The sequence below is a fragment of the Neofelis nebulosa genome, chromosome 4 (genome assembly GCF_028018385.1).
Source record: "Neofelis nebulosa isolate mNeoNeb1 chromosome 4, mNeoNeb1.pri, whole genome shotgun sequence".
Lineage (NCBI taxonomy): Eukaryota > Metazoa > Chordata > Mammalia > Carnivora > Felidae > Neofelis > Neofelis nebulosa.
Window position 1 is genome coordinate 139,835,912 of NC_080785.1, and position 22,541 is coordinate 139,858,452.

Below are 22,541 nucleotides of genomic sequence, written 5' to 3' on the forward strand. Positions count from 1 at the left end.
TCAGGTCATGATCTCACAGTTCGTACGTTCGAGCCCCGCGTCGGGCTCTCTGCTGACAGCTCAGAGCCTGGAGCCTGCTTTGGATTCTGTGTTTCCCTCTCTCTCTGCTCCTCCCCTGGTCATGCTCTTGTCTCTCTCTCCTTCAAAGATAAGTAAAAGCATTTTTAAAAAACCCTTTTTTTAAATAAATAATAAAGAAAAAGAATAGATGGCCAAAAGTTGTCATCCAGTCTTTATGATCTAGGAAATAGTCCTGCTCCTCAAAACTGTGGAAAGGAGACGGTAAGGCAACTCATGAATTGAATAAGGTGATAAAAATGCATAAAACTAGATGGATTTTATGTGTTTTATAAAACAACCAAAAAAGACTATGCACAATGCTTCAAAAGTATGACCATAACTTTTTTAGTGTTCTTGTTTACATCATATTAAAAATAACTTATTTTCTATGCCATTTTGTACCATAGATGAGATTCTTTCTTTCTTTCTTTTTTTTAAGCATGGATCTGGGTTTTTATTTTAAAATTTCTAAATAAAAATGGCTTTTAAAGGAAAGGGACTTAGGAGCACCTGGGTGGCTCAGTCAGTTAAGCATCTGACTTCAGCTCAGGTCATGATCTTACAGTTCGTGAGTTCGAGCCCTGCATCCGGCTCTGTGCTGACAGCCCAGAGCGCAGAGCCTGCTTCGGATTCTGTGTCTTCCCCCTTGCTCTGCCCCTCCCTGCTCATTCTCTCTCTCTCTCTCTCTCTCTCTCTCTCTCTCTCTCTCTCTCTCAAAAATAAATAAACATTAAAAATTCTTTTTCTAATAAAACTAAGGGACTTAGAAAATTCAAATACTTCTTAAGCTACTTTTTTTTGTGAGTTAATATGTACTATAAAGAGGAATAAATCCTATTTGAATGTCACTGTTCCCTCTTTATTACACTTTTCTGTGAATAAAATTAGTCATAAATCACTGAACAAAACAGACTTAATTACAGTTTGAAGGATAATTGTAGGCTTCCTGGAAGTAAGTAGAGAACCTTAATTTTTTGGTGCCCATGCCCCCCACCTCCCCTCTGATAACCCTCAGTTCTCTATAGTTAAGGGTCCATTTCCTAGTTTGCCTCTCTCTTTTTACTTTTTTTCCCTTTGCTCATTTGTTTTCTTTCTTACATTCCACATATGACTGAAATTACATGGTATTTGTCTTTCTCTAACTGACTTATTTTGGTTAGCATACTACATCTCCCAGTTCCATCTGGTTGCTAATGTCAAGATTTCATTTTTTATGGCTTAGTAATATTCTTGTGTGTGTGTGTGTGTGTGTGTGTGTGTGTGTGTGTGTGTTTCAATGAAAGAAGATGTTTGTTGAATGACAGAAACGTAATTTGTAGAGCAAAGATCAACAACTATGGCCTACCACCTATGGTTGCACATAAAGTTTTACTGGAAGACAGAAATACTCATTCATTTATGGATTGACGATGTCTGTTTTCACATTTGTTTTGAAGACCGGAGTCATTGCAACAGAGATCTTATGACTCTCAAAGCCTAAAGGATTAACTATATGGCCCTTTACAGAAATGTTTACCAACCTCTTTCATAGATTCACAGACAGATGTGCTAAGAATGGCGATTATGTAACCAACCCCTTCATTCTATAGGTGGGAAAACCAGAGAAGTTAGGGAGTTGTCCAAGTTTATTTCTGCTTAGTTATGCTGAATCTTATGTCCCAAAACCTCCAACTCCAGGGAAGACCAGGATAGATTTCAACTTAGATGTCAACACCGACTCAGTGATAGTGGCCATCTGGAGTACTGGCTGAGGAAGTCTCAGGGCTCAAAGGAAGGAACACAATGATTGATTAATCTCCCACGGTCTGGGGGTGGGACAGCTGTGGGATATATGCCATGGAGGCGCTACAGATAGGCACTATGTCTGCTCCACACATTTCTAATAGTTATTTTACTGTCTCCTTCTTTGTATGTCTGTCATGTAAACACTTTCTTCATTGGACCAAAACAGAGGTGCTATTGGGCCCTCATTGGAAGCACTCCTGCCCAGCAGTTCTCAAGTGATTCTTGTGCAAACTCATTCTCGTGTCTTTCCTAGCAACTGTCTACCACGTGATGCTCTGGCTGCAAGGATTTCATTTAAGACTTCACTCAAATTGGATTTGTTTGTTACAGAATTCTTAACTTTTAGTGAAATGTGTCTATGGGGACAGAGATCGGGGCGTGTAAAATGCAAAGTCACAAGTTTATTGGCTTTTGCGATCTAAACTGAACATTTCCCATGTTTGTGCTTTTGTGCAGCTGGACAATCCAGATGAGCAAGCAGCCCAGATCAGACGAGAGCTGGATGGACGTCTCCAAATGGCAGACCAAATAGCCAGGGTAAGGAAGCTTTGGGGACATTTGCTGGGGGATCAGGCCAAAGTTCCACACAGGAAGCACACTGATTATTATTAAGGTCTATGGAAAGATAAAAGTGAGAAGCAGAGAGGAAGGAAGATGAGGACAATCACTTGACTGAGCCCTCATTCCTCCTTTCTCAGGGCAATTCTCCCAGATAGCATGTATGTTTTCTATGTTCCAGTGAATATTCAAGCCCCACCTTCCCTTTTCCACCTTTCCTTTTCCTTTTGCCTTATGTTTCCAACTGTCTATTGAGAACATTTCTTCTTGGATAGTCCCCTGCATTCCAAGTTAAATGCGTTCAAAATCTAGCTCCTTTTCTTCTTCTTCTTCCCACTGTGTACGCATACCTGCAATGGCTCGTCATGTGCTCTCTATCAGTTACTACAGATGGGACTTCCTAGGTGTTCTCAGTTCCTCCTTCCTCCCCATAACACCCCACACGTAGTCAGCTGCCCAGCTCATTGATTCTACCTCCAAAATGTGGGTCAGATCTCTTGACTGCTTTCCAGCACCTCGGCTAGTGCTTTGATTCAGGCCCTCATCCTCATTGCCCAGATCTCACGACAGTCTCCTCGTGGGTATCCCTGGCTTTACTCCTGCCCTCTCCAGTCTGTCCTCCACACGGTTGCCATTCTCAACCTCACACATGAGCATCTCACAAACAGAGCCTTGGAATCCTTCAGTAGAATCCTCCACTGCCCCCAGAACAAAATCTAATCTCTTCAGAATGATATTCCAGGCTCTTCATCGACAGACTAGATCCTTTCTTGTTAGACTCACCTCCCACAACTTTCCCATCAGAACCCCCCATTTCAGCTACAGAGACTGTCTCCCTCGGAGTGGTTCAGCAGGCCCTTTCTCGCCTCAATGACTGTGCACCCACCGGAGTGACCTTTCTTTTCTTCTCCTTTTAGCAAACCCTCTTGCTCAGCCTTTGGTGCTCAACTTAAAACCCCTTCTCTGAGAGCTTAGCTAGTTCTCCTCTCTCTCGGAGAGAGGCCTCACACCACATTTAGACCTTTATTGTAACCGTTCATTGAATGGTGACTATTTTTTTTACATTTCTGAGTCTCCTGGTAGACAGGGTTTCTCTAGAGTTGGGATTATGTCTTGACTGTTGATGTCTGTGAACCTGAAAGTTATCCACTATTATTGCTGTTGCTGTCATTTGTGTTATTAGCAACAGTAGTAATGTTAGTAGAATTCATTGAGCGCTGACTGTTTCAAGCATACTAAATGCTTTACATGTACATCTTATTTAACCCTTAAAACAGCCCCTAAGTATATTTCAGTTATCATATTTGTTTTAGAGGTGGTGAAATCAAGACTGAGCAGGATAGGTACTGGTTAAGGCACTACCCTAGAGCCTTAATTCAAGTCTGTCTAAATATGAGGGCTGGGACAAGGGTGAGCCTGGTACTCACGTAAGGTACAAAATTTAAACGTGGGGGGCCACAAGTGCAGTAAGCATGGTAAATACCATTTTAATGAAATATTTTTAAAGCATAGTTAATGCAAAAACCCATGAAGAGTAAAATATCAAAATTTTAAACAATGGTATCCTACTTGTTCCTATGGTAACCACAGGACATATGTCTCTGTGAGGGTAGGAGGCTGTGGGGATGGTTAGGAGGATGCCAATTAGTAGAGCCTGGATTTTTCCCTTTTTGTCTATGGAAAGAAGTGTCTAGGGGCACCTGGGTGGCTCAGTCAGTTAAGCATCCAACTTTGGCTCAGGTCATGATCTCACCATTCACAAGTTTGGGCCCCGCATCGGGCTCTGTGCTGACAGCTCAGAGCCTGGAGCCTGCTTTGGATTCTGTGTCTTGCTCTCTCTCTCTGCCCCTCCCACCCCCGTACTCTGTCTCTCTCAAAAATGAAAATAAAATATTAAGAAAAATGTCTAAGGACTTGGACACATGGAAAGGACTTCTACTGGAAGAGAAACCAAAATGAGATTCCAAAAAGCTCGAAAATCCCCGTTTGGGCTTAAGCAGCTTTATTGAAATATTTTGCATTTTGTTTTTGGACATCTTCAAAGTTTATAGTAGCATCAGTCTGTCGGATAAAAATAAGATGCAGTTATGGATTTGCCGAAAGGTAGAGTAAAAGGCTCTTATGTTGGAAAACCCTGCCTAATGAGAGAAAAAACATCAATAAAGCTTCAGAATTTACTTTTGTAAACTCAGTGTCTCCTCAGCAGATTATGCTGAATATAGAGGTCATTTGGTCCATTCTTAGCCTATTACATACCAAACTACTAAGTATTCATCTCATTTGTAGAAAATTACACACACACACACACACACACACACACTTCAAAAACAAGGCCATGGCACCTTTATTTTAGTTATTTATTTTGAGGCTTCACGTGATAATTTAAGAACCTAGTGTAGGCTAATTTCAGTTTTTAAAAGACCATGAACAACTGTTATCTAGTGAGCCAAATTCCTCATCTATGAACAGCAGTAGGTCCAAGAACTCTCTCCCCAGCCCATACTACTAGATATTCTGATCCCAAGTAGGGTATTATTGACAACTTAGAACTAGACTTTTTTAAACAATGAAATAGGCAATTAAAGTAAATCTATCTTGGTCATTATTTATAGAGAATGGAGAATAATATCAAAGTATATGGAGTATCCCCCAAACATTTAGGGTATTGAGGATTTCTATGAGTGAGTCTGCCCACCGATATCTCCTGTTCTTGTAGAAATGGACTGTCTTCTTCTTCATCGTTTATTCATGCCAATGGTCTCCTTGCCACAACTAATTAGTCCTGGAAATGCATTCTTTACTCACATGGATCCAATCACAGTTCCCAGCCTGCCATGACCACATCCTGGTTGGTCCAGCAATGGATCCCTGATGCAACTAAACCAATGAACTACTTCCCTGGGGACTGTGGGCTGTGGGCCAATAGGGCTGGGTCTTCTCATGCTAGAAAGATGTCTACAGCCATGTTCAATTCTTCCATTAGGGAAAAGAAGATGAAAGAATGAAGTCAACATACGGAGAGAGACGGAGACAGGGAATATACTGAGATTCCCAGGATGTTCAAGTCCTTGGTTACTTATTCTTGAGCCTCAGCTGTGTAACTGCTTTTCCCTCGGTTTAGTTGGGTTCCAAGAAATATAAATTCTCTTTTTGCCTAAACTAGGCTGGCTAATACGGAGGAAAATTGAACAATATCCGCCAAAAATTGAAACAAAATATCGAGATTTTAGATATTGACTAGTTCATGAAGGGATATTCCAGCAAAGCACCCCTGCTTATCTTTTTTTTTTTTTAGCATACCCTGATTTTTCTATTTCTGGCATCACAGTGAATTTTAGTGAGAGTGTGCAATTCAACCCATATGGCTGAACATCAGCTCCTGTAAATATCATAACCAGAAATTCCTGGATAGGGGACAGGCAAGATGGTGGCGTAGGAAGATCCTGAGCTCACCTCCTCCCACAGACACAACAAATCTACAACTGTATGTGGAATTGTCCCCTCTGAAGAGAGCCTAGAAATTGGATGAACAGAGCCCCCACAACAAGGGACAGCACTAACACAGGTAGAAGGGGCAGAGAGATATAGTCTCACTAAGGAAGAAACCACTCCCTAGGTGCGGCATGTCACTCAAATCAGAAGAATCTCAGCCATGTAGAAAGTATCACTGAGGAGCAAGAGATTTGAGCTCCACATCAGGAACCCCAACCCGTAGATGGGCCCCCAAAACACCAGGCTTTGAAAGCCAACAGGGAATTCACTCAGGAAAACTATAGAACTGTAGAGAAAGCGAAACTGCTATTAAAGGGCTTACATACAGACTCACTCAACCCAGCAACCAGTACAAAACGCATCAGATTGATAAGCACGTAGACCACAGGTGAAGGAGACCCACTTGTTAATCCTGGAACATCAGACAGTGAGGCAGGAGACATCTAAGCCTCTCCCTGGGGACTGAGACACTGGCTGCAGCCAGTTTTCCTATTTCGTTCTGCTGTGCTAATCCTGGTGCTGGTAGGCAGCAATTTGGAATCCTCCCTCCAGACTGCTATGTCAGGGGGTGTGCCCCACTGAGAGCCCTGTACAACCCTGCACCTCAGCAGGACTTCACAGCCAAAAGGACAATAACTCCACCCACCAACATACCTGCAGCCCTCGAGCCAGGCTTTACAGACAGCTAGGCCGACAGCCAGTACTTCAGATCAGATGCACAACAGTGGGTTCTCGCCCAGTCACAGCAGGAGAGTATAGACTTACCCCCACCCCCAGGGCACCTATCTCAAGTGACTAGGGGAGTTTGCATTGGGCTCCATATGACACATTCTGCATAAAGCCACTCTTTCAAGACTGGGAAGCATAACTGATCTAAGAGATAGAAATAAACAGAGAATTGAGCATAATGAGGAGACAGAAGAATATGTTCCAACTGAAAGTATAAGACAAAACCTCAGAAAAAGAACTAAATGAAATGGACATAAGCAATCTACCAGATAAAGAGTTCAAAGTAATGGTCATACAGATGCTCACCCAACTTAGGAGAAGAATGGATGCACATTGCCAGAACTTCAACAAAGAGGTAAAATATAAAAAAGAATCCATCAGAGCTGAAGAATATAATGACTGAAATGAAAAATACACCAAAGGGACTTAGTAGCAGATAAGATGATGCAGAGGGATGGATCAATGACCTGGAAGATAGGGTAGTGCAAATCACCCAATCAGAACAGCAAAAAGAAAAAAGAATTTGAAAAACATTAATAATTTAAGGGACCTCCAAGACAACATTGAGTGTACTAACATTCATATTATGGGATCTCAGAAGGAAAAGAGAGAAAGAAAGGGACATAAAACCTATCTGAAGAAACAATGACTGAAAACTTCCCTATCTGACAAAGGAAACAGGCATCCAGGTCCAGAAATCAGAGAGAGTCCCAAAGAAGATGAACCCAAAGAGACACACATCAAGACACATTATAATCAGTGTCAACAGTTAAAGACAAAGAGAGGATCTTAAAATCATCAATAGGAAAACAACTAGTTACATACAAGGGAACCCCCATAAGACCATAGCTGATTTTTCAGCAGAAACTTTACAGACCAAAAGGGAGTGGCACAATATATTCAAAGTGCTGAAAGGAAAAAAATTATAATCAAGAATACTCTACCCAGTATGATTATTACTCAGAATTGAAGAAGAGGTAAGGAGTTTCCCAGGCAAGTAAAAGCTAAAGGAGTTCATCAACACCAAACCAGCCCCTTACAAGAAGTGTTAAAGAGATTTCTTTAAATGGAAAAGAAAGTTTATAAATAGAAGTAAGAAAACTATGAAAGAAAAAAATCTCACTGGTAAAGGTAAACGCATAGTAAAAGTAGTGGATGAACCACCTGCATAGCGAGTATGGTGAAAAGAGAAAAGTAATAACATTGTCCAGACCTACAATTGTTAATCCAGGATACACAAAATATTAAGATGTATAATATTATGTCTCTCTGCCCCTCCCCTGTTCATGCTCTGTCTCTCTCTGTCCCAAAAATAAATAAAAAAACGTTGAAAAAAAAAAAATTAAAAAAAAAAAAAAAAAAAGGGGCGCCTGGGTGGCGCAGTCGGTTAAGCGTCCGACTTCAGCCAGGTCACGATCTCGCGGCCCGTGAGTTCGAGCCCCGCGTCAGGCTCTGAGCCGATGGCTCGGAGCCTGGAGCCTGTTTCCGATTCTGTGTCTCCCTCTCTCTCTGCCCCTCCCCTGTTCATGCTCTGTCTCTCTCTGTCCCAAAAATAAATAAAAAAACGTTGAAAAAAAAATTAAAAAAAAAAGATATATAATATTATGTGAAAAACATAAATGGGGGGAGGAGGAGATGTTGTACTTTTAGAATGTGCTTGAACTTAAGCAACCATCAACTTAAAATAGAGTGCCATATACGTAGGATGTTATATATGAACTTCATGGTGACCACAAACCAAATATCTATAGTAGACACAAAAATGAAGAGAAAGGAATGCAAGTATAACAATAAGGAAAGTCACCAAATCACAAGGGAAGAGAGCAAGAGAAGAAGACAGGAAGAGAGAAGAGCTACAAAAACAACCAGAAAACCATCAACAAAATGGCGATAAGTACATATCTATCAGTAATTACTTTAAATGTAAAAGGACTAAATGTTGTAATCAAAAGACATACGGTAGCTGAATGGATAGAAAAACAAGACCCATCTATATGCTGCCTACAAGAGACTCACTCCAGATCTAAACAAAAACACAGACTGAAAATGTAAGGATGGAAAAAGCTATTTCATGCAAAAGAAAAGGAAAAGAAAGTTGGTGTAGCAATAATTATATCAGACAAAAGAGACTTTAAAACAAAGTCTCTTTGTTTTAACAAAGAGACAAAGAAGGGCATTACCTAATAATACAGGGATCAATACAAGAGAATAGAGGCACCTAAATACATAAAGCAAACATTTACAGACATAAAGGGAGAAACACAGTAATACAATAATAGTAGGAGATCAACATCTCACTTATCTCAATGGAGAGATCATCCAGACAGAAAGCCAATAAGGGAACACTGACCTTAAAAAATACCTCAGATCAGATGGACTTAATAGATGAATACAAAGCATTCCACTCCAAAACCAGAATATGCATTCTTCTCAAGGATACATGGAACATTTTCCAAGAGAGATGATATGTTAGGCCACAAAACACGTCTCAATAAATTTAAGATTGAAATTACATCGAGTATCTTTTCTGACCACAATGGTGTGAAACTCAAGACCAACTATAAGAAAACTAAAAAACACAAACACATAGAGGCTAAACAACATGCTACCAAACAACCTGTGGGTGAATGAAGAAATTTAAAATACCTTGAAACAAATAAAAATGGAAACACAACAGTACAAAATCTATGGACCACAGCAAAAGCAGCTCTAAGAAAGAAGTTTATACTGATACAGACCCACCTCAAGAAACAAGAAAATTTTCAAATAAACAATCCAACTGTAACACCTAAAGAAACTAGATAAAGAACAAAGTCCAGAGTTAATAGAAGGAAGGAGATAATAAAAATCAGATCAGAAACAAATGAAGTAGAAACTAAAACAAAACAATAGAAAAGATCAATGAAACTAAGAGCTAGTTCTTTGAGGAAATAAAGAAAATTGATAACCTTTAGCCAGATTCATCAAGAAAAAAGAGAGAGGGACCAAACAAAGTCAGAAATGAAAGAGGAAAAGCTCCGACTGAACCCACAGAAATAATAAGGATAATTAGAGATTACTACAGACGATTATGTACCAACAAATGGGACAACCTAGAAGAAAGGGATAAATTCTTATAAACATGCAATCTTCCCAGACTGAATCAAGAAGAAATAGAAAATCTGAATATACTGATTGTTATTTATGAAATTGAATCAGTAATCAAATGACTCCCAAAACAAAACTCCAGGACCAGATGGTTTACAGGTGAATTCTACCAAATATTTAAAGAAGAGTTAATACCTACCCTTCTCAAACTACTCCAAAAAACTGAGGAGAAAGGAATGCTTCATAACTCTTTCTGTGAGACTAGCAGTCCCCTGATACCAAAACCAAAGATACCACAAAAACAGAAAATAACAGGCCATTATGCCTGATGAACATAGATACAAAAGTCCTCAACAAAATATGAGCAACCTGAATTTAATAGTACAGTAAAAGGACCATATAGCGTGATCAAATGGGATGTATTCCAGGGATGCAAGGATGATTCAGTATCTGCAGATCAATGAATGTGATATATCACACTGACCAAAAGAAGGGAACAACTATATTATTGTTTCAATAGATGCAGAAAAAGCATTCAATGAAATTCAATATCCATTTGTGATTCAAACACTCAAAAAATGGGTACAGAGGGAATATATCTCAATATGATAAAAGCCATATATAACAAACCTACAGCTAACATCCTATTCAGTGGTGAAAAGCTGAAAAATTTTCCTCTAAGATCACGAACAAGATAGTGATGTCCACTCTCACCATTTTTATTCAACATAGTATTGGAAGTCTTAGTCACAGAAATCTGACAAGAAAAATAAATAAAAAACATCCAGTTTGGGAAAGAAGAAGTCAAACTGCCACTATTTGCAGGTGACATAGTATTGTGTGTAGAAACCCTTAAGACTCCACCAAAAAACTTAGAAGTAATAAATGAATTCAGTAAGTTGCAGGATACAAAATTAATATGCCTAAACTTGTTGCATTTCTATACACACATAATAAACTATCCGAAAGAGAAATTAAGGAAACAATCCCATTTACAATTGCAACAGAAATAATAGAATACCTAGGAATAAATTTAGTCAAGGAGGTGAAAAACCTGTTGCTTTGAAAACTATAAGACATTGATGAAAGATAGGCACAAATAAATGGAAAGGTATCCTTTGCTCATGGAGTGGAAGAGTTAATATTGTTTAAATGTCCATACTACCCAAAGCAGTCTACACATTCAGTGCAATACCTATCAAAACACCTGTAGTATTTTTCACAAAGCTAGAACAAATAATCCTAAAATTTGTATGGAACCACAAAGACCTCAAATAGCTAAAGCTGTCTTGAAAAGAAGAAAACAGCTGGAGGTATCACACTCCTTGATCTCAAACTATACTAAAACACTACAGAGGGGCGCCTGGGTGGCTCAGTCGGTTAAGCACCGACTTCAGCTCAGGTCACGATCTCGCGGTCTGTGAGTTCAAGCCCTGCATCGGGCTCTGGGCTGATGGCTTAGAACCTGGAGCCTGCTTCCGGTTCTGTGTCTCCCTCTCTCTCTGCCCCTCCCCCGTTCATACTCTGTCTCTCTCTGTCTCAAAAATAAATAAACGTTAAAAAAAATTAAAAAAAAAAAAAACACTACAGAAACCAAAGCAGTATGGCATGAAACCACACACAATGGATCAATGAAACAGTATAGATTGTCCAGGAATAACCCCGCACTTTTATGGTCATTTAGTCTTTAACCAAAGAGACAAGCATATACAATGGAGAAGAGACAGTCTCTTCAATAAATGGTGCTGGGAAAACTGGATAGTTAATGAATAGAATGAACCTGAGCCACTTTCTTATACCATATAGAACAACAAATTCAAAATGGATAAAGACTTAAATGTAAGACTGGAAACCATAAAACTCCTAGAAGAAAACATAGGCAGAAGGCTCTTGGACATCAGTTTAAGCAATATTTTTTTGGATCTGACTCCTCAAGCACGGGCAACAAAAGCAAAAATAAATAAATGGGAGTACATCAAGCTAAAAAACCTTTTGCATAGTAAAGGAAACCATCAATAAAACAAAAAGACAACATACTGAATGGGAGAAGATCTTTGTGAGTGACACAATCGATAATGGGTTAATATCCAAAATATATTTTTTAAAAATTCGCACAGCTCAGTATCAAAAAATCAAACACCCCAACTACAAAACTGGTAGAGGGACCTGCATAGACATTTCTCCAAAGAAGACACACGGATGGCTAACAGACACATGAAAAGATTCTCAACATCACTAAGCATCAGGGAAAAACAATTCAAAATCACAATGAGGTATCACCTCTCTGTTAGAATGGCTATCACCAAAAAGACAAGAAATAAAAGTGTTGATGAGGATGTGGGGTAAAGGGTACCCGTGTGTCCTGTAGGTGGCAAATGGTCAAGCCACTATGGAAAACAGTATGGAGGCTACTCAGAACAATAAAAATGCAACTATGATGCAATCCAACAATTCCACCTCTGGGTAATTATGTACCCGAAGAAAACAAAAACACTAATTTGAAAAGATATAGGCACCTCTATGTTTACTGCAGCATTATTTACAATAGGCAAGGTAAGGAAGCAACCCAAGTGTCCACTGGTAGATGAACAGATAAAGAAGATATGGTATATGTGTGTAGTGTGCATATATTGTATATATATACATGTGTGCATATTTTGTGTGTATACATACATATATATGTATGTATACACACACATACATAATGGAATATTACTCAGCCCTAAAAAGGAATGAGATCTTTCCATTTGTGACAACATGGATGGACCTAGAAAGTATTATGCTAAGTGACAAACACCATATGATGATGTCACATATGTGTGGAATCGCAAAAACAAAAAAACAAAACAGAAACAGATTCATGGATACAGGGAACAATCTGGTGATTGCTGGGAGAGGAAAATAGGGGAAGGGAATTTAAAGGTTCAAATTTCCAGTTATAAAATAAATAAGACATGAGGGTGAATGTACAGCACATATTATAATGACATTGTAATAACCTTGTACGGTGACAGATGATAGCTAGATTTATTCGGTGATCCCTTCGTAATGTATATAAATGTTGGATCACTGTGTTGTATACCTGAAGCTAATAGAATATTGTATGTCAACTACGCTTCAATAAAAAAAATTTCACCAATACAGATCCTCATTTTTTCTATCACCCCAATCTTTGCGAAGATCCAAGATGCCTTTCAACCAGGCCTTTACCTTACCTCATCCTAGCCCCTCTCTCTCTCTCTCTCTCTCTCTCTGCTCATTCAGCCTTCATTAAATGCTTTGCACACTGGCTGTACATTTTCATGTGAACTCTCATTTAGATCAGTTACAATCCTGGGAGTTTCAGTGATTCTCCCCATTTCAGCACATGGAAGAGTTTAAGTGATGTGCCCAAGGTCACTTAGCTCATAAGTAGGAAGTTGAGTGCTCTAATTCCAAGTATCATGTCTGTTTGTTTTGTTTGTTTTTAGTAGTCATATGACAGGCAGGAAGCTAGTTACACCAGGACAGGACTGGTTGCCCCTCGAGTCAACTACCTTCTCTTTCCACTAAACTTTACTCTAGATTTCCTTCAGTTTATCCAGAAGGCCGAACGAAGCAATAGTGTCAGGCAGAACTGGCTCCTGGAGTTCTGTATCCTTTTGCTTTGATTTCGTTGGAATCTGGAAAAGAGGTGGTAAGGACCCCGGTGTTTCTGCTGGCAGCATTGTCATTGTCACACGTGTACAAAAGGCTTATGTGTGTTCCTTCTTCCTAGAAGAGAAGGGAGGCAATACAGGGCAGTTTTCCTCCACCGCAACCCTGCACTATAATCTGTCGAATCAGTCACACTAACGTCCCACAAATCACCAGAGATGGCTGCTGGAGCTGTCACTGTGAACATCAGACATGCTGCCTTAAAAGTTCCATGAGGAGATCTGAATGCATGTTTTTAAATGTGGTAGAAGAGGCTTCTTAATCCCTGTTCAAACATTTTCCCAAATCTTCTCATGGTGATATTAAAATGTCCCCAAATTTCACCTAGGAATTAAGTCTACGTTATTTAAATTGTGTCGTCAGAAGTTGACATTGGAGCTTAAACAGATTGTGGCATTAGCGGTCCTGTGATATTTGCCAATTCTTTTGGCCACATTTTGAGGTAAAATTCCAGAATTCGTGAGCTAATTATATACGATCAATAACACAGTTTTTATAGTATTCATGGCAGAGGTGTGGGAGTGAAACAGTATTGGTTTTTCAAACTATCACTTAAATGTGGAGTTGCTATTTAAACCCCTATTCTCCACAGAGCAAAATTACCATCTCATACCATGGTCCTGCTGCAAACATTGATGAGACTGTGCCCCCAGGAAGGAAACACTATCCAAATATTTCCCTCTTGGAAAAGTTCTGCTGCACGCATTGTCAAAAATCAGATAAAAATGGATTCTTCTCCTACCAGAGAATGATACTACCCCCCAGCTTACAAATTAATTGTTTGTAGCTGGCATTCACCCTGAGTCATGAGGTTAGTGTCCAGACACACTACGGTTTAGTTTGATTTTTCTACCTGAAAGAATGTGTGTGGGGAGCATCTCCCTGACTCTGACCTTGGCAGGTAACTAACCAGGCAGGAAAATCTGAGTCCAAGCAAAAATCTAAATGCTGAGGAGAGCCTCTGAAGTTCGTTAACTGAAGGGAAGTCCATCTAATTCATAAAAGCTGAGGAAGTAACGCCAAACCACTTAAAGATGGGTTTGGGGAAAGAAGCCATTCCTGGAAGCTATCGTACCTATGCCCAAAGCACCTTCTAATGTGCGTCATGCTGACTTTTACAAATTATTGACCAAGACCTTCTTTCTCTCGTTTAACACGCCTTCCCTTCTTCATCACTCCCTGTACTTCACCCCATGCCCACCAACACACAGTCCACATTGACTGGTCATAGTGGAACGGTCACTGCCGTGGAGGGCTCAGCTCTTATTGGTCCTGTGCTAAACACTGAGATAAAGCAACGCAGAGAGGGTACGCGATGCTGAGAAGCCCCCTAGGGTTTGCCTTGGCTCTTTGCCATTTGGAGCCAGATAGTTCTTCTCTATGGTATGGTAGCTACAAATATAGCTAAAAATAAAAATAAAAAAAACCCAATGGAGGTTTCACACTCCATGCTACTGATTACTGAATATACTTCTATGCATCATTTTCCTCCAGAATTTGGGACTAAATGATAGCACTAGCCTCAGCTGTTGGAAGGATTAAGTGAGGTAAAGCATGCAAAGTGTTTACTTAGTGTCCGGGACACAAACAACGATTGTGAGAGCCAACTAGCATCATGATCTCTATGATAGTCACTGTCATTATGATTGGTAATGTTATTGTCAGCAGCGGTGGTGGTAGCATGGTACCTGATGGATATGGATATGGATATGTGTGTGTGCATGTATGTATATGTGTATGTATATATGTATACATATATGTGTATATACATACATGTGGTATATATATGCTGATTATATATAGTCAAAAAGTATTGGTATTTGTTATTACCTTTTACTCTTCACAATAACTGTACGAGGCTTTTTATCCCTACTTCAAATATGGAAACTAAAATTCACAGAGAAGAAACCTGTCTAAAGTCACCCAACTAGTACGTAGTAGACCCAGGATTCAAAGTCAAGTTGATTTCACTCATGTGAACTGGCTAAGATTCCTTGGTGAACTTTGTACTCTACACATGCCTCTGTTACTTCATGTGTCACAGGGCATCTACTTGGTTTTCTTTTCTGGCATTCCCCTTCACCCCATACCATCACCTCTTGGCTGACTCTTTCATCCCAATGACATCCATACACCTGACACATCATAGGAGCCCAGGACTTGTTTGAGGGATTGTATTGAGTAAGTACAACACTGTCAGTGAGCTCTGGGTCTAGGAGGTGTCCTTCTGCCACATCCTTCCTTCTGGTCACCTATCAGTTTGCCATTTGAGCCTCTGGAGTCTAAGGATCCGCTATCTGAGTGGGGGTACCCTTGTCAGCTTTTACATGTGACTCTTCATCCTCTATGGATAAAAATGAAAAGACAGAAAAGTAAATGGCTGAGGAAGCTGTTAGCACTTTCAAATGCCATTTTTCAAGATGTTTCAAAAATCACTCAGTGTGGCCGAGCACAAATAACTCTGTTAGGAATTGTCCTTGGGAGGCCATCCCCATTGAGGAGTGTTATCAGCCCAAAACAAAATTAACGGACAGCAGAAATTTTCTTTGGAAGACGTTGTCCATCCATATGCTATGTCTTTCATAAAGTGATATGAATAAACAATGCTTTTGTCAAGGCTAATTTACTTTAATGCTTGGGAAAGTAGCAATCGAAATGGACGACTACATTTTCCTTGTTTTTGGCACAACCTCAGCTTTGAAATGTGTTTGTAATGGGTCTGCTGCTGAAAACTCCCCTCAAGAACCTCAGCCTAGATTGACAGAATGCTATTTCTTCTCAAGGCTTTAGTACACAGGGCAGAAAAATGGCCTTGTTTTCCCTTGCAGACTTCAGTTTTATGAGCCTCTTTTTATGATGTCATTAGAAACTGTCCAAGTTCTGAGAGGAGTGATCATTCTTTGGATTTTTCCAATACTCTGCTGCATAAAGTTTGTTGTACTCTAACCCTGGGCCAAAGCGGTATTGTCTGTAACCACTGGATCTTCTTGCACAATGTCAAGGCTGTGGAGTTGTGAGGCCTTGAGTGAGTCCCAAAGGTGGGTGTGATAAAAGGGACTGCACTCGATGATAAGGTGTCTCAAGGCTGATGGCCAGAAAGAACCCACTTCACAGACAGGACAGTTTTTCTCTTCATCTCCGTGGCAACCACAAGGCCAGCAGCTTCTAGTAAAAACTCAGAGATACCATTTACCCAGCTTCCCAAGAATCCCACATAGTTATAAGATTTGGGCCCCAACATGAGAAAGAAAGAGATCAGTGTAACAGACTTTAGGCTAATGATACGTAACCTTTGCTGCTTGGTATCTTCTAACATGGCCTTGGGGACCACTCTTTGATCATGAGTTGACTTTCCATCTTCGCTCTCCAGAAGGGCCATGTTCAAAAGATGAGGAAATACATGTGGCCATGTACAGTTATACAGACCTTCTTAGATTCATGGTTGCTTGTATATTTTCCATGGAAGGGAGGAAAGAACAATGATCCTGTCTCAGCCAACTCAGCCTGGTGGTAAAGTGTTCTTCATCCATCAGACTCTCAGCTCACAGGTCACCTCCTCTGGAAAGCCGCTCCTGACTCTCTCAGCAAGAGTTCATTGTCTCATACACTGCTGTTACAGTGTCTACCTTGATATTTCTTCAATAGATCTTTCTCCCCATTGGTTGATAAGCTTCATGGGAACAGTCCACAGCCTTTCATCATGATCCCTCCCTAACACTTACCTACTAAGGTAGGATTCTTGCCTTGAATCATTACTAGCTGTTGTTGAGCTCATCAGCCTATCATCACGTTTCAGAGGCGTCCATCCTGCTGCTCCTCAGTGTGTTTAGAAAGCACCACAGGGTGGGCTGAGCCCAGCGGTAAAGCAGGAAGTGATTATAGTAAGAGGCTCTGGAAGGAACCAGTACTCAAAGGTTGCTGAGTGGATTTCAGACCCCCATGCTCATTTACCTGGAAAAGCAGAATCTCAATGTTCTTCCAGAACTATTTCATCATCTCTCCGCCTCCACCTCATGACTGAGTTTTAGCTGTGTTGATATTTAATATGGACATTGTGACAAGCCATCCATTCATTCACTCAACTTGTAAGTATTGAATGCTTACTATGTGCCAAGATTATTTTAGAAAATAAGAATTCACCAAGGGTATCAAGATAGACATCATGGCCCAGCAGGAAAGAGAAACAAATTTCACCATTTTCCATTAATTATAATTATAGTAAACGTTACCAAGAAGTTGAGCTAGGTGTTATAAGAAAGTAGAACAAGGAGATTCGACCTAGGGAAATAAATTTTGAGGCTGAAATATAGAAGATGACAAGATGGCTGAGAATTATCTAGGGAGGCAAGGGGGTAAGGGGAATAGTTCCTCTAGGTAGGAAGAAGACTGACACAGCGCAAAGGCATCTCCAAGCTCTATACAGAGGATTTACTATGTGAATTTTAGTGAAACTTCCATGTTAGAAAGAAAGAAATACCCTTCTAGTTAAGTAGTATGTGTGCATGTGTGGTGGGAGGGAATTATTGAAAGGAAAATAAGAGAATCTCAAAGGAACCAAAAGGAGAGATACTGGGCTTTATAAGAATTAGAAAATCAATAAAAGTCAGAGCTCCTTTCTATGACTCTAAATAGCTTCTTTTCTCCTGTTGCCTTCCTTCTGCCTTCCCTCCTTTCCTTCCTTCCTCTGTTAGTCTCTACCTCTATCCCTATACCTCTTTCTCTCTCTTCGTCAAGTGTCTTATTCTTTCAGCTGTTCCAATATGGCAGTCTACATGAGTAGACATGATCTTGCTATTTCAATTCTGCTGCTAACTGCAATCTCAATATCTCTCAGTTCAATTGCTTGTGAGAGTAAATCCGGTTGACTGTTGGCCATTTAACTGAATTAGTTGGTTGATTTGGGTCAGGTGCCCATGTATGAAACATCTTTTTTTTTTTTTTTTTGCCACCCCTAATTGGCAAACCAATTCACATCCCATGTGATTCTGGTGGAATTCTGCCCTTAGCCGCAGGGATGGAGGAAATAATTCATGCCTAAGCAACTCAACACAACATATCACCAACCATAAAAGGTTGTTCAGGTTATGTGCATAAGTCAGACTTTGAGAATTTTGGAATCAAAGACATTATAGGGGGAGATATTCACTCTTCCTTTAGATTGCATGCTATGATGTTATGAGTTTTAACAACCTTTCTGTGACATTAAGGGGAGCCAGACTGAGTATGGAGCCACCTCCGAGGAACCCAAATTAAGATTTGCAAAAATACCAGTTGTTGTGATATTATCCGAGTCCTGACTCCAGCCTTGCTGGAAGCTGGTCTACCCCAGGACATTTCAAACCAATCAATTCCCTCCATTGTTTAAGCGAGTCTCAAGTTGGATTCTTCTGTCTCTTGCAAAAAAGGGCAAACCGATCTGGCTTGCCCCTCACCTGATTAGTATGGACCAAGACTAAGGAGGGCAATTCCTGTTTCAAGTAGGAAATGATTCTTTGAGAAGGTGATTGATCCAAAGTATATTCAAGGCACCTGGACAACTTAGAGGTAATGAGGAAACAAAGAGCATGGCTAACCATGTTGCTATTACAACTGAATTCATAAGCAAGGAAAGAAAAAAAAATAGAGGTCAGTTCTGATATGGAATTGCTTTATCTTCTTTTCTAAAGAATTTTAATCATGTTTTTCATCACTTCATTAATTTTTTCAATTTTTCTTGAAAACAGTAACAATTCTTTCTACTATTCTTTTAGAAATAGCTACAGGCTATGTTTGAAACATCTCAAATGAGCTCCTTTTGAATTATTCATGTGAGAAAATCTCTATACGTATCCAGAAATAGGGTGTCTTTCTGTCTCCAAACTTAAAAACAACGGATTGCATTTTGCTAAAAAGAAAAACGGTTTCAGCTGAAACCAGACTTTAAAAATATCACCCCATTTTTCTTTCTACAAATCAAATTTGTTGGAGAAAACTGGGGGAAAAAATTGAACTATAATAAAACATTTGACTCGTTCTTACTATATGTTTATGTATGTATTTCTTACCTGTTAGAGATTGTAAATAACTAGAAGGCAGACAGCTGTCTACTCAACTAGGCTGAACATTTTTCTAGCACAGTGTCACCATATCTGGGCAAAATTTCACCAGTGGTAGATGTCAGTACAACTCTGGGCTGTAAGATGTAAACCTTCTATGTAAATCAGGTCCCTTTTTATTCTTCTGCTCATACTTTTCTTTTCCTTTACAAGGAGCGCAAATTTCCCAAATTTGTATCCAAAGAGATGGAAAACATGTACATTGAGGAGCTGAAGTCATCTGTCAACCTGCTCATGGCCAATTTGGAGAGCATGCCGGTTTCCAAAGGTGGAGAGTTCAAACTGCAGAAACTCAAACGCAGCCACAACGCTTCCATCATCGACATGGGTGAGGAGAGTGAGAACCAGCTCTCCAAGTCAGATGTCGTGCTGTCTTTCTCCCTGGAGGTAAAAAGCCCTAAACCCTTGAAAGTTTCCTGGCACAGCCAGCAGGATGTGGGTGATTAGATGCATCACAATCAGCTTGCTTTCTTCCCTGCACCCCAGGAGCAGTTATTAAAATAACAGCTTGCTAAGCATAGGTCAGCTAATCAGCAAGTGATTCCCCATCTCCAGGAGCCCATGCTTTTCTGAAGGAAATGCAGTCTTAAGAACCATCTACTGAATTTAATCTTGCATTATTTTCCATCTTAAAGCACTGCTCAAGGATTTTGTAAAGCCCTTACGCAATTTAGAAAGTTTATAATGTTGCCATCCTGAGTTGGAGTTAGGAGAGAAGCAATCTAGCATCATTTGGTGAGTTGTAGATTTTCTTTCCTGTTGTCTCTCCTGTTGGGTACACAATAGGAGAGCCTCTTGCTGCTGGGGAGCCTTTTTAGTTTATTTCATCAGCCAAAGAAAGAACCCGTTCAGACCGGGACTGTGGCGGAAAGCTCCTCATGTCTGTACATTTCTCTGTAACTTCTGCTCACATGGTTGTTTTTCATACGTATGATAGAGGGAGTGGATCTGATCTGGCTGTGGTGGAATTGCCCAGAAAACTGGTTCTCTATGCAGATTCCTGGCACCACCCAGACCAAATCTCAAGGTGAAGGCAATACAACATGGTGCAGTCACCTGGGAAAAGAGTTTGGTGGTTTTGCAAAAACTTAAACATAAAACTAGCACATGTAGAGTGCAACTCTGTTCTTAGATATCTACCCAAGAGAAATGAAAACACACATCCCCATAAAATCTTGCTCCCGTTCAAAGTTTATAGCAGCACTATTTTTAATGGCCAAAAATGGAAACAACCTCAGTGCGTATCCCCTCGAAAATGGATAGACAAAATGTGGTACATCCGTACAGCGGGCTATTCCTCAGCAATCGAAAGGAACAAACTACAGATACATGCTTTGATTTAGATGAAGGTCAAAAACATTCTGCTTCCTGAAAGAAGCCAAACACAAGAGGCCACTTGCTGTTTGATTCCATTGCTACAAAATGTCTAAACAAGGCAAGTCTCCAGAAACAGAAATTAGATTAGGTTCTTGGGGCAGGGGGTAGAAATGGACAGGAGGGACATTACTGGGAGATAAAAATGTTCTAAAACTAACTGACGATGATAGTCATGCAACTTGGTAAATTTACTAAATTCACCGCATTGTACACTTGAAATGAGTTAACTCTATGATATGTAAAATATGCCTCAATGGTGTCAGAAAAAAAAAAAAATCTCTGGGTGGAATACACCATGAAATAAGCATTTTAATGAGCCACCCAGGTGCTTCTTATGCATTCTAAAGTTTGAGAACAGTTCATAACTTATTGAAGCTCAGAACCCCACAAGGATTTTATGATGGCCCTAGATTTGGGGAGACCAAGAGAATAGATCAAATTTCTGTAGATTTAATTAGAATTTGTAAAGACTAAATTAATTTTCTAGAACATCATTAAGGCTTCCTGTGAATTAACTGCCTGTAATTTGTTTTACTGTGCTCAGTTCAGATCAAGATAGTCCTATTACAGTGTGATCAACGTTTATTTTGCAGTTGGCAGAAGCAGTATTCAGTTAAATATAGGGCACTTGGTGTGTGAAAAAACCATCAGTGTAATTTCACAGACATTCCTTTTTTTCTTTCTTTTTTAATGCTGCCACCTGAGGTACTGAATGCTTTTTCTTAGGTGTCTTTGAATTTGATTACTGCCTATTAGAGGTGGCAATTTATTCCCCCACTGCCTCTTGTCTTTCTACAGAAAGTGGGGGAAAAGTGGTTTATTGATTTTCATGAAGCTTTTAAATCCGTAATTTTCTAATTCTTCATCAGTACTCGATATTATACAGGTGATTATCTGAAATCTAGCTGTGAGTGAGTCCCCAGCCACACTCCCATGTGTACATGATTCAAACAGGCTTTAACTTCTAAGCACAAGTACAGAACGAAATGCCCTCGGGTCCCCAAATACTTTTTACTTGGAATGCTAATTGTGCATATACTAAAACTGCCCGCAAGCATCATGGCGCGTCTCTTTGTGAGTGTGTGTTGGGCGATACGGTCAGGGGGACACGAAGAGGGAGATAGGGAACTGTCATCTTATCGGGGTAGACTGGGTTTGAACTTGCAGGTTGGTGGAAGACATGTTTTAGACAGTTACAGAATTGCGTGACCGCAAAGGACACTCTAGAGCAGTTAGCTGCAGCGAGAGAACTGAGGTCCAGGATCTGAGGTCCAGGATGCCTGACTGGCTTGGTCTTATACCAGGGGAGTACTCTGGTGAAAGAGAATGGGCAAATGGGGAGTGCCTCTGCCCGCTCCGCCATCATTAACTCAGCGAATCCCCCTAACAGTCTTCTGAGCCATTTGCATATGTGAAAACAAAGCCTCAGAGAGGTTAAGAAACTGGCAAATGATTACACAGCTGGTGAAGTTGCAGATTCAAGATTTCAATGGAGATCTTTTAAATCACAAAAATTGCATTCTTTCTACTGTGCCTCCCATTTCTTTCCACCGGTATGGTTCTTACCAGTGTGAAAATTTTCTATGACCTACATCATCTTATCTGGGCCTCATACAACAGCCACAGACGGATACAGGATATACGTTATTGTCCACACGTTAC

At 40.0% G+C, this 22,541-nt stretch overlaps 1 protein-coding gene across 19 annotated transcripts in view; it reads left to right on the forward strand.

Moving 5' to 3' along the window:
• The window catches only part of CADPS (calcium dependent secretion activator), a 479,125-nt gene that overhangs the window by 212,545 nt on the left and 244,039 nt on the right, over positions 1-22,541 (forward strand). For all 19 annotated transcript variants that reach the window (XM_058726308.1, XM_058726310.1, XM_058726311.1 and 16 more), the window contains exons 4-5: positions 2,302-2,382; positions 19,656-19,889. In XM_058726308.1, the coding sequence (XP_058582291.1) occupies positions 2,302-2,382; positions 19,656-19,889 (315 nt within the window). The remainder of the gene's footprint in view (positions 1-2,301; positions 2,383-19,655; positions 19,890-22,541) is intronic.